The sequence below is a fragment of the Heteronotia binoei genome, chromosome 6, assembly GCF_032191835.1.
Source record: "Heteronotia binoei isolate CCM8104 ecotype False Entrance Well chromosome 6, APGP_CSIRO_Hbin_v1, whole genome shotgun sequence".
Classification (NCBI taxonomy): domain Eukaryota; kingdom Metazoa; phylum Chordata; class Lepidosauria; order Squamata; family Gekkonidae; genus Heteronotia; species Heteronotia binoei.
This window is the reverse complement of record NC_083228.1, coordinates 54,915,637-54,928,752: the sequence shown is the minus strand read 5'-3', so window position 1 is coordinate 54,928,752 and position 13,116 is coordinate 54,915,637. Positions and strand designations below refer to the sequence as shown.

The 13,116-nt window shown below is 38.8% G+C and overlaps 1 protein-coding gene across 7 annotated transcripts in view; it reads left to right on the top strand.

Annotated features, from left to right (window-relative positions):
* PLEKHA1 (pleckstrin homology domain containing A1) overlaps window positions 1-12,463 on the top strand; it is a 40,949-nt gene extending 28,486 nt beyond the window's left edge. For 2 of the 7 annotated variants that reach the window (XM_060241476.1, XM_060241477.1), the window contains 4 exons: window positions 2,006-2,070; window positions 2,920-2,983; window positions 6,843-6,932; window positions 10,841-12,463. In XM_060241476.1, the coding sequence (XP_060097459.1) occupies window positions 2,006-2,070; window positions 2,920-2,983; window positions 6,843-6,932; window positions 10,841-11,158 (537 nt within the window). In that variant the 3' untranslated portion in view covers window positions 11,159-12,463. Of the gene's footprint in view, window positions 1-2,005; window positions 2,071-2,919; window positions 2,984-6,842; window positions 6,933-8,503; window positions 8,575-10,840 lie in introns of all 7 variants that reach the window. The other 5 variants (XM_060241479.1, XM_060241478.1, XR_009555560.1 and 2 more) reach the window with 5 other exon arrangements.
* Window positions 12,464-13,116: the final 653 nt, after the last annotated feature.

Below are 13,116 nucleotides of genomic sequence, written 5' to 3'. Positions count from 1 at the left end.
TAAAACGTGAACACATATCAGCTTAGTTTTATGCCATTTACTATAGCGAATATGATTGTGATGCATGTAAAATGTAAAACAACATGAATTGTTTTCACATCAGAAGTTAAAATTTTGTCAGCCCTGCTTTTTCCCCCCCTTGCCCTATCCTGGATGACCTAGGTTAGCCCAATCTTGTCAGATCTCAGAAGCAAAGCAGGGTTGGCCCTAGTTAGTATTTGGATGGGAAACCACCAAGGAAGTCCAGAGTCACTATGCAGAAGAAGGCAGTGACAAACCAGTGGCAAATCACTATAAGTTGACTGTGACTTGATGGGCACTTTATATAGAAACACACACTTTTTTCCTATCCATTACTCTAAATGTGGTGTAAAGTTAATATGTATCAATTGGAAATTAGTGTTTTATTTATTCAGACTGTATTTATGAGCCCTTTGGGATAGAGTGGCATATAAATTGAATAAATAAATAAATTCTTAATGCATTCCAGACTAGAAAGACTGTGAACTATGTGCCTATTTATTTAGCATGATTGAATGTACAGTCTGAATTCTCAAATCAGCTCCTTGACTCCTTGTTTTGAATAGCTAAAATCAGGACATTTTTTTAGCAGGAATGCAGTTCTGGCTGGCTTAGTATCAGGGGGTGTGACCTGATATGCAAATGAGTTCTTGCCAGCTTTTTCTACAAAAAAAGCCCTGGCTAAAATTATTTGTTTTCTAGTTCTCACTTTCTTCTCTTTCCTTGTTTGGAGCCTGGATGAATTGATTTAAATGACCAAGATAAAGGTCTGATTTTACATCATTGATATAACCAAGTTTCCAACTTCCAAATTATTTTCTTGAAAATTTGTCTAATTGAGTGCTACCCAAGACCTCTCAGCCCACAAGTCTTTGGCCTACATATTTGTATCTGACTTAACTTTTAGATTTCTGTCTGATTTGTTTACTACATACTTATAAAGAAAACTAAGCAAGTCATTTGCAGGCTTATTTGCCCTGAACTGTGAAGAACAGTGTTGTTCCATGTTATGGGGGGAAATTTCATACTAAATATTCATAATTGATTTTTTAAAACTTGTGGAAATTGCACTGTATCTGAAATGCCCTTTTTGTTATTTTGCAAATCAGAAGCAGTTTTTTTTATTCCTTAATGATATTTGGTATTAATGGGTTCAGTTTTAACTGATTGAGTGTAGTCACTAAAACCTTGGCATTACATTTGGTTATTGCAGAGACCCAATGTAACTGAAACAATTTTTGTTTAAAAATCTGACTTTGATGGCCTCCCTCCCCCAAATTTCTCGGAAATGAAAGGGACAATTGATAGCAGTTTGGAACTATTGTTAGGCACCGGCTATCTTGTGCTGGTCATGGGTTTTTTTTTCTGCCTCTGGTTTTTGAATGTCCCATAATAGACATTTGGATTTATTTATTTTGTAGATGGCCTTCAGGCTTTTATGAGGATTTGGTGCTTACCAGCTGTTCCCCAAAAGTGTTTTGCTAAGTGCCTACAGACTACTGATTACTGATTTGGGGTAATAATGGGTAAATTCTGGTAGTACCTCCTGAAATTAATCTCTGAATTTAATATAAGTCCGTGTGGGCAAATACAGGGGGGAAAACTATACATTGAAAGATGAATGAAAATATGTAGAGCATGTAAATAGCAAGAACTATAATAGCATGAGATTATCCAGATCTACAAAAATGGATTCTTTTTAGTTTTAGTTGTTTTACCAGTCAATTGTTAGGGTGTTGGGTTTGGACTACTCTTTTGTCTTGAGAAACAATGTGAAAGAAGCTATCTGGGTTGTACTGTTCCTTAAGTCCAGGTATATGCTTCATCAGCTTGCTCATCAACTTGCTCTTTATCTTCGTGAATAAGACCTGTGTAGCTCTGGCTGTCTGATAAAGATGTCGTAATGGACATCCATTTAGGTGTTCAAAGTCCTGATTAACTTACTCACTAAAAAATTAACTTAGTGAAGTCTCTGTTTTTTCAGGATAAGGAGCCTCTTCGGATTATACCTCTGAAAGAGGTTCATAAAGTCCAGGAATGTAAACAAAGGTGAGACAAACTGAAGGTTCAAAAATCTAAAAAGGTAATACATGATAGGTATTTAGTAATGCCTTCCCTCTTTCATTGTACAGAAATCAAACCTTTTGAAACCGAATGTGTTTTCAAGCAGATGATGTCAGATCGTAAGACACTGGATTGAATTTAATTGCCATTATAACAAAACAGTGCTGGCCTCTGTTTCTACTTTTACTCTTCCATTTCAAGATACCAATCAGTGGGACTGCCTGAAACAAAGTATCCCTTAATTGGTCTTTGCTTAATTTAAAGGGGGGGGGAAGCTGCAAGTCTTTTGAAAATACAACTTTGTGTTTCGATAAATTCTGTGTGTCAGAAATATCAATAATGAAAATGGGCTTGTATGTTGTAGCAAAATAAGGCAGTACTATAAAGATAACACAGTAAAGCAGAGGTCCCCAACCTTTTTTCATCCTCTGGACACTTTTGGTATTTGGGCACTAGAGTGGTAGCCACAACCACAAAATATCCAAAGGAGGCAAAGCCAGCCACTAAATGTCTTGGAGTGAGGCTTATTTATATTTGGCTTACATTGTCTACACACAATTTTGGGAACATGGAAACTGTTATTTATAATAGATGCATCATAAATGCTGAATTGCTAAAACAAGAAGTGTTGGGATGGGTGGGGAAGAATATTGTCAGAATCCAGTTAATCATTATAGCCCCAGTGCATGAATTCAAACATATGGACGTGAATTAACATTATATCAAAATAACTTCTTTATGCTTGTCACTTGAAAATGTAAGGAGGTGTATATAAAGGTGCACAGTTGATTTTAAATAATTATAAATTGTTAAATGCTTTTTTGTGTGTTTCAGTGATATAATGATGAGAGACAATCTGTTTGAAATTGTAACAACTTCTCGAACATTTTATGTACAGGTAACAGTCAATTTTGTTACACCATTTTCTTATATAAAAATAGTTTATTTTCGTCTTTTGAAAAGAGTGTGCACAATCTTTTCCCCTCTCTAATATATTGCTATAATGTGCAGCTTTGCAGTAGAGCCAGTGGTCGGAACAGAGAGCTGGAAGTGTTTCTTCGTGCTTCAGTTGAACCAACCAAATGTTGCATAACCTGGTTTTAAAGTGTTCCTTGGTTGCCCTGATAGACCATCTTCTCTGGGACAGTGATGAGAAGGGCATTCCTGTTTAGAGTCAGTACTCTCACCCATGTTATCCTTTGGGGTAGAATTGGGCAATGGGATTAGGCCCAGAAAAGAAATTATTTGTAAATTAGACTTTTAAACTGCCCTCCCTTGTACACACAAGGCTCAGGGCAGTGAACAACAATAAAACACATTCATAAATTAATAAACCAGTTTAAAACAAAAGCATTACACACAGTTAAAACTTCTAGATGGCACTAAAAACTTCAAATTGTACTGCTGTCTTGCAGGGGGAGGCAGGTAGCCTCTGTGAAACCAGCCTCTATGAGAAAAAACCCATAAAAACTGGATCTATCATACACCTTTAAATACTTATGTAACAAATTTAACAATATTGTTTTTCCAAACCAACAATGTGACTCATCTTGTTGTAAGTACTTTAAAGTAGAACACACAACAGCTGCCTATGGCCAGGGAATCCAATTTTGTAAATTCTTAAAAAGTTCAAATCAAGTCTCTTAATCTTTAGAGGGGAAACCCCAGTCAATAGAGCAAAAGACAATGTATCCAATTCTTCAGTTTTAAGTCTTTCAGTCTTCATAGCAGCAACCAGTTGGTACTCCTTTTCCTTATTTCACAAGAATGCATTTTCCAAGCTTTCTGCTTCAAAATAGAATCTCTTGGCAAGAACAGTCACTCACACGCCATACCTTTTTGTGTGGTGACCACCAGTCTTGCGAAGTTTTTCCTGGTAGAGGCTGGTTTCACACTGAGCTCTATTTCAGTCGCTTCTATCCATGTCTCATTTGTTGTCTTAACCAAAAGCCTGGCAGAACATCTCTGCTTTACAGTCCCTGCAGAATATTATTAGATCTGTCAGGGCACAGATGTCATTTAGCAGAGCACTACCGAGTTGGAGCCAAGGCCAAGAAGGCCCTGGCTCTGGTTAAGGACAGCTGGGTGTCTCTTGGGCTGGGGATCACCAGTAAGTTCTTTCCCACAGAGCGTAATGCTCTTCAGAGGTATACAAGGAGAGGTAGTCCTAAATGTAGGTCCCAGACTGTTTAGGGGCTTAAAGGTTAATACCAGAACCTTGAACCTGATCCAGCACTCCACTTGGAGCCAGTGCAACTGGTGCAGCAGTGGTTGAATATGTACTGTCCACGGTGTTCCGGTGAAGACCTGCGCCACCACATTCTGAACTAGCTGCAGTTTCTGGGTCAGTTTCAAGGGTAGCCCTGCATAAAGCAAGTTATAGTAGTCCAATCTGGAGGTGACGGTTGCATGGATTACTGTGGCTCAATCAAGAAGAGACAGAAAGGGGGCCAGTTGCCTGACTTGGCATAGCTGAAAAAATGCCAGTCTGGCAAAGTTTGTAATCTGGGCCTCCATTGATAAGGAGGCATCCAAGACCACACCCAAGCTCTGATAGTAGATGCCAGTGTTAGGGGCATACCATCAAGAATTAGGGGCTGGTACCCCAATCTTGATCCCTTCCCACCCCCAGCCACAGAAACTCCATCTTAGCAGAGTTCAGTCTCAGCCGGCTCTGTTTCAGCCATTCCACCACAATCTCTGACTCCTCAGCCAAGTTTACTGGGGCAATGTCTGGCCAACCGCCCATCAATAGATAAAGCTGTGTGTTATCAGCGTACTGGAAGTTAGAGACTATGTGAGGGGAAAACATGTGTTTTGGGGTTTTTTTTAGAACTTTTTCCCCCAAGGGAAAAATTGGGATACTTGGGGGAGCAGTGGAAAAGAATTATCATGAATAATAATAATAATAATAATAATAATAATAATTTTTTATTTCTATCCCGCCCTCCCCGCCGAAGCAGGCTCAGGGCGGCTCACAACATAAAATACACATTACATCCATTATACTTATAAAAACATAGTTAAAACAGTTATAAATTATTAAAATTAACATGACAATATGGCGTTATAAACATTAGATTTTTAGTAAAATTCAGAGCATAAGAGCATTTCCAGCAGCATACCTAGCTTTATCACTAGTTTTATCACTAGTCGAAGGCCATCTTGAAAAGGTGGGTCTTACAGGCCCTACGAAATCGATCTAAACATCTTAGGGCCCTCACCTCCTCAGGGAGTTGATTCCACAGTAGTGGAGCGGTGACAGAGAAGGCCCGATCCCGGGTGGCCTTCAGTCTGGCCTCCCTTGGCCCAGGGACATTCAACTGGTTTTTCCCAGATGACCTCAGTGCCCTCTGGGGCTCATATGGGGAGAGACGGTCCCTCAGGTAGGTAGGTCCTCGGCCATATAGGGCTTTAAAGGTAATAACCAGCACTTTGTAGCGAACTCGGTATGCCACTGGCAGCCAGTGCAGCTCACGCAGCCCCGGCTGTATGTGCTCCCACCTTGGGAGCCCCAACAACAAGCCTAGCCGCCGCATTCTGCACCAGCTGCAGCTGCCGAGTTCGGCACAAGAGCAGCCCCATATAGAGGGCGTTGCAGTAGTCCAGTCTCGAGGTGACCGTAGCATGGATCACCATTGCTAGGTCATGGAAGGGAGCCAACTGCTTCGCCCGTCGAAGATGAAAGAACGCGGACTTGGCAGCGGCCGCTATCTGTGCCTCCATTGATAATGAAGGCTCCAGAAGAACCCCCAGGCTCTTGACCTTATGTGCTGCTTTAAGCTGCACACCGTCAAGGACCGGCAAGGGGATTTCCCTTCCCAGGGCACCGCGACCCAAGCAAAGTACCTCTGTCTTCGTTGGATTCAGCTTCAGCCCGCTCTTTCTCTTCTGGAATGAATGAAATGCTTTTGAAGACAAAGTTTTTGTCATTCAAAACATGTAGCATTGATAAAGCTTCTTAGGAAATAAAGTGTCATCCCCTTGTTGAAGGGGTTGTACTTATTGTGGAAGAGCTGGTAGATGTTGGTCTGTGGCTGGAAGGTACGTATTTTGCTGTGACATGTAGCACATTCTATTGACTTGTGTTGATATATCAACTAGCCATTCTAGAAAAGCCTGATTCGGTGTCTTATCTGCACTTCCAGTTGCATCCCAGTTAGGTTACTTTAATACTTTCTACCTTTTAGTAGGCCATATTTAATACATTACAAGTAACAAAAACTATAATAAAATAGCACCCTTGAATTGCCCAAGTGGTGATCTGGGCTGTGCTTTTTATGTTGTATTGTTATGCTCATTCTCTGTTGACTTTATTTTCTAGCTGCTGAGTTGGGCTGCTTTACTGTTGGATTGCTTTTGTTTATTATTTTAACATATATGCAATTTCATGCATTTTCATTTTGTTGTATTATTGACATACTATAGAAAGCTGATAGCAACAATATTTTGCAGTAAATGTCAGGTCATTACTTCAAGATTGAAGGCTATTTTGTAAGGAGATTTATTACTGAAAATAGTAGCAAACCTGTGGTTTTTGTGACGTCTCATTTACTAGAAATGGTATGCAAAAGCAGCCATGGTTGCCCATTACAAACACTTCATTTTTGCTTGTGATGTTGACAAAGTTTGACTGAGCTTTTCTTAAAGCCATGGTCATTTCAGTTCTCAGAACAGACTAGTTGCAAATAGCGAGTTTAATGAACCTTTGTTTTACTTTTGTATCTTGAAATTAGTTTTTTCCTCTCTCTCTTCAGGCAGATAGTCCAGAGGACATGCACAGCTGGATTAAAGCAATTTCTGGTGCAATTGTAGCACAGCGGGGACCTGGAAGATCAGCAGCTTCTGTATGTTTTAAGAGAAATTATATATTGTTTTGAGTTGCAGTGTCCGGTCTTATACACTAGATCTGTTTCGTTTATTTGCCTTTCTACTTTGTTTTCAAATCTGGAGTAACACCGTGTCTCTGCATGCATCACAGGTTGCATAAAATCTTGCATACTTAAGTGCTAATCTTAGCTTTATATGTATGTTCAGTCTGTGTGCCATGTATTGTCTTAACAGTGCAACTGGTGAGTTTGAAAATAATTTCTTAATTCAGTACTGTCTGGTTTTGTAAGCTGCAGTGAAAGTTACCAGATTACTTGACAGTGTTCGCTAAACCTTGTAGGCACCCAGTGTATTGATTTAAAACACTTGGTTTATGAATCTTCTGAAAAGTATTTTATCTCTCTGTATGCTCAGTTGGGAAACAGTCCAAATTTAATAAAAGTTTTAGCAGGATGTTCAGATGATGGATTTTAAAGTGAATTCTACAGTTTAATTGTTTATGACCTGTTTGGATCAGAATTCTAATACTACCACATTGAGTCTTTGCTACTATGACAAATCCATTCATTTTGTAGACAGAACAGAAGTGTCTATTTTTCAGCAAAATATTTCATACTCTTTAAATGTATTAGAAAATTTAGACCCAGCTTTGGGCTTTTTCCCTTGTGACTCAAGATTATTCTAAATTAAAACCATCCATAATACAATAATGCCACTTACAGTGTTTCCTAAAAATGTTGAAGGATGGTGCCCTTTCCAGGGAGCCTGTTCCACCGTGGGAAGCCATTGCTGAAAAGGAAGAATGGGTTCTGGTTGTGTCAATTGAACATTCTTAAACAGGGAAACATTCAGTCAGTGACAGCTTCAGGACTGTAATTGGCGCATGAGGACATACAAGGAGAAACTTTAGATACTGTAATATTTCCTATTCTTGCTACATTTTGTACTTTAGATGTTATAAAACATGGCTTTTATCTCAGCATGGAATATTTGAAGTTAACTTCTATTAAATGTTCATTGACCATTGTTTTAAAATTTCTTCTACCTGCTCCAAATTGAATGCTTTTTGTAAACAGTAGTACACCAATCTCTTTAAGTTTCCATCACACAGTAGAGACTATGGGAGTCAGTATGTTCTAAATGAGAGAAAAGCTGCCAAGAGTCAGTTTGGTGTAGTGGTTAAGTATGCGGACTCTTATCTGGGAGAACCAGGTTTGATCCCCTGCTTCTCCACTTGCAGCTGCTGGAATGGCCTTGGGTCAGCCATAGCTCTCATAGGAGTTGTCCTTGAAAGGGCAGCTGCTGTAAGAGCTCTATTAGCTCCACTTACCTTACAGGGTATCTGTTGTGTGTGTGTGTGTGCGTGGTGGGGGGAAGGTAAAGGAGATTGTGACCGCTCTGAGATTCAGAGTATAGGGCAGGATATAAATCCAATATCATCATCATCTTCTTTGTATATGTATAATCTTTGTGATGGGTAGTTCAGTAGTGACTGCCAGTAGTTTCTTTTTCTCTCTTCATTTCTCTCTCTCTCCCTCCTCTCCTCAAGTTTAGGTTACTCTAATCTTAGCTTTGCACTGTGTTCCAGATGCGGCAGGCCAGAAGGCTGTCGAATCCTTGTATACAGAGGTATACATCAAGAACTGGTGAATGCAGCATGTATGTGGGCTCTCATGTAAACTTGCCTTCCTAACAGGGGGCTGAAATTCAAAAACACTAACATCATGAGGTCATCCCCATTGTTTCTTGCACTGGTTATAGTCAATGAATTTACTAACTTTGAAAGCCATTCACATTGGAATTAAGTTTCCTTTTTCTACATAATCTGCTAAATCCACTATTAGGAATGGCAAATAATTCTCACACTGCTGAAATCTCCACTGACATTTCAGTGTACTCGCTTTACTGAGTACATAAGCACAAGTCATAAAAAGTGTATGTATACTAAACATGGCTTAATTTGCATGAGAGTTCATATTTCCATTTTTTAAAAAAGAAAGCTATGTAAAAGCCACTCCACAGCTAATAGCTAGAAGTGTGCTCACAAGGACGCACGCAGTAAAGAAAACCACCTGGATTGATTTGCATGGCTTTTACAGTAGATATGCATGGGATCATTAGTTAAAATGTAGGCATTGTTTTGGCTTGCAATTTATATGTTAATCAAAGTAGTACAGTAACTATATAAAGTCTGATGGTAAGGCAAAGCAAAAAGTACAGTTTTATCACAAAGGTGTAGGTTACAATGTTGAAAGTGATATCCCAGCACTGGTTTCAGAATCAAAACACTTGTATGTAGTATTCAATTTAGAAAAGAAGCTTAACTGTAGATTCAACATTTGAGCTTTGAACTAATTCATATGAGCATTTTGTGTTATTCATATGTTTTTTTATGACTTCAAGATTAAAGTGTGAATACTTTGTTTTCAGAACATTTTCAGAATGTAAATATACCTGATTATCTGCCAGGCAAGCTGCTTCATGTCACATACCTGGCAAAGCTGCTTTCCAGCTGAATAGCTGTATAGCATCAAACCTTATCAAACTGTTTCCAAATAAGAAACTAAATACCAGTATACTGGCAGGTTCTTGCTTACTTCCATACAACCAATAATAATGTTACTTTCTCAGAAAGTGTTTGATAGAACTTTGCAGTCATCATCAGTTGAACCAGTCTCTGCTTACTGATACCTGTGCAAACAATGATGCCTAGAAGGATACTAAGGGAATGCTTCTTCTCCTACTAATACCTCCTCACGTTTGTTTGTATTGTTGAGATGGTATTCAGAAGGTCTGCCTTTATACTATAAATAATAAGGCAACATTTCGGAAGTAGCACGCTGTGGGGGGGAAAGAGTAGGATCATGTGATTTTCCTACTGTTGTTGGAAAACTTGGTGTGCCACAACAAGGTGTAGTGTAGGCTGTCATGATACAGGCTTGTCTACAGCCATTAGTTGTCTTTTGTTTATCTTGCTACCTAATCCTCAGTTTTCTGTGTGCACTAAAGAAAACTCCTTCATATTCATGAGTAGCTAGGCTCCTGTTTTAGCTATTGTCTTATAACAGTAGTACTGATGCTGTGAGTATCCAAGCAGATTTATAATTTGTGCACAACACTTGCTTAAATTGACTTACTACAGAAACGCTGCTGTTACATTCTTTGGTGAATCTCTTAAGGCACGCCACATAGAATACAAATAAATAAGATTGTACAAATACATAGTTTAGTAGATGAAGTAAGTTTTGTAGAAGAAACATTGATCTATTTTGTAATGACTAATAATGGCATGCCTGAGCATATATTAGCCAAAGGCGAGAAAAGGATATTTAAATTCCGTATATCTTGGAAAATGTTATAAAATGATCTCTGTATTTATTTAAATAAGTATTTCATGGTATTCTGTAGTTCAGTAGCACAGAAGGAAAATTATAAACTGGAACATAGTCAACAGAAATGTAAAGTACAGAAAGTCAGTTTTCTTCATCTAAGCAGTGATTCTACTATGCTTCTTTTTTGAATATGAATACACACTTGCATGCATTTTTGAAACTATTTGGGACTATATTAAGAGTGCAGGAAGCATTTTGTCTGTAATTGTCAAATTCTCGAAGAGTATGTATTTGATAACTGTTTTAACTGCAGTTGCATTATATTAGTAAAATTATTGATACTAAAAGAGCTGGTTTGTGTTGATAAACATGAAGAGTTTCCATGCTAGACCGTAGAGACCTGGCTAAGCTGTTTTCTGCTTGCTCGCAGTCTTAACACTGCTCTGCCTTGGAAAAACATCTGCTTTCTACAGATGATGCTTTGCTTTGTTTTCCCCTTGATTTTTTATGTTATCAGAGATATGTCTGAAATGTAGTTATTAACATGCAACTGGTTGTCTGTTGAGTCTGACACACACTTCTCCTTTTCACAGGAACATTCCAACAGTTCTTCAGAATCCAGCTGGCCTGCAAAAACAGCTGCCTGGTCACATTCCACAGCCACTCACAACCCCACTTTGGTCTCAACCCTTAATGCCAAGCCCTTTGTCTTGGAGAAGCGAAGATTTCACGAATCTTCTACCAAGGCCAAGCCAGGGAGCTTCAAGATCCAGGCTGTCCCTTCAGGAGACCCAGCTTCCATAGTGACTGTTCAGGGCCTATGGGAACCTCAAAATAAAAATGGCACTCAGGAACAGGATCCTGGCCCAGTGGATCTGGATGATGCAAGCCTTCCAGTTAGTTATGTGTAATAATAGGAAGAGTTCGGAGGATAATCTTTTGGTCCGTGAATTTCCTTGCTCAGACTTCTAGCCAAAGATGACTATGGGATGAAAGAACAAAGATTGGAATGTTGTTTATGTAGATCTGTATGTTTGCATACGTTCAAATTTGTGTATGTTTGAATAGTCATATACTGCCTTGTACTGATTATCAGAGCGGACCTTTTGCTTTTTCCGCTGCCTGATAATAAATCACTTTCTAATAGGGAGGAGCCAAAATACATATGAAAAATATTACTGTTGCCAATCAGCAAGGTACCAGCTGCTCTTCATCTTCAGTTTGGCAAAGCTAAGATTAGAATCTTAGTGCCCTAATAAAAGAAATGTCAACAAGTGTGACTTAATTACACTGTAAGTTTGGCTAATGACATAGTAGTTGGTTTTTTAGGTTCTAAGCATTGGCAGAGCATTTTAGGCATTTGGATATATGTCATCATAGGTTTGATGTAGTACCTTGCTGAACCCAGCCGTGCTTCTAACCATGCATTTTTTCCTATGTAGAGATGGTATTCATTTAGAAAACACTGCAGTGTCTGAAATGAGGTATGTTTTCCCTCTGTAAGTTGCACAGATCAAGAAGCCACTATGCAATTTGTATGGCAGGAAAACCACTTTTGCTCCATTTCAGAAATTGCATGCACGTGTGTTAACTTACACAAATCTTACTGTATGTTGCGTGTGAAACAGGGCAGAGCTACATTATTTACATTGATGTAAACCTGTTGACTTAGTTGGAATTCCACCCTTGTAACTTCTGTGAATCACTGCCCTTTTCCCAGAGAATTCAACTCCCTTAGAATTCCAGGTATTTGGTGCTGTGAAGACCTATTAGAGTAATACAGCTATTTTGAATATTAAGCCTATTTTTGATGCACTCCTAAAGGTGAACTGTAACTTTTGCACATTTGGATATTAATGGACCACCAGTAAATAAGGGTGTGTTGTGGATTTTTTTTAAGTAGGGAGAAGGGAAACTGGACTACTAAATCTTTTAAAGGTTTGACTAAAAATATTTTATATTAGGCTTTACATGTTTAAACTATTGTCTAAGATTTTTTGTTTTTGTTTGTTTCCCTCTTGTGAGATTGATCCATTTCTGCCCCCCGCCCCTGAGTATGTTGTGAACAGTTCCCATTTAATAGATGGATCAGCGAAAGACTGGGGGGGAAATTGTTTTATGCTGTTATCTGGTACTGAATTGTTCAATCATGCAATTGTGGCCTGTAACTTTTGGTGCACTAAATTTATTAAAAGTGCCTGTGGGTTCTTCCTTTATGATGTTCTTGGGAACAAATGGTGTTGGATCTTTGCTTTTATGGTTTTGAACCTTGAGGTGAAATCATTTTCAGCTGTGTAGTCCAGCACAACTTTGATATTCTGGGGATGCCAATGGACCAGTAGCTACTGGTTGTGCACTATGATTTTAACTGGATAGCTGTTCAGGGGATTCAGTGATAAAAATAAAAAGGTTGAAGAAGCCAGTATCAGATATTTGAGGAGAATTAGCATGCACTATTTTGTGGTTAAGTTGTGAAAATATGTTCTTTAATTTAAAAAAACCCCAAAGTTTTACATGCTGCTGCTTAATATGATTCACATTTTCTAGTTCTGTAAAACTTGTGTGTAGTGCTCAAGAGAAACATACAAAGCTAGGAATAAACAGATATTCAGGACAAAATACATGCCCAGTTCATTGAAATTGAGGAGGACTGAACTGTACCTGAGTGGTGTTGATAAGCATCCTTTGTAGATTGGAGAACAAAATGGTTCAAGATTCTGTTTGCCCTGAGGTCTGCTGACTATACTGCTGCCTTGGTAAGGTTGAATGGCAAACTGCAGGAGTCTGGGGCAGCAGTGTGTTGTCACTTTTGTGGGGAAACCCAGAAGTGAGGTCACGGAGAGCCAGTTTGGTGTAGTGGTTAAGTATG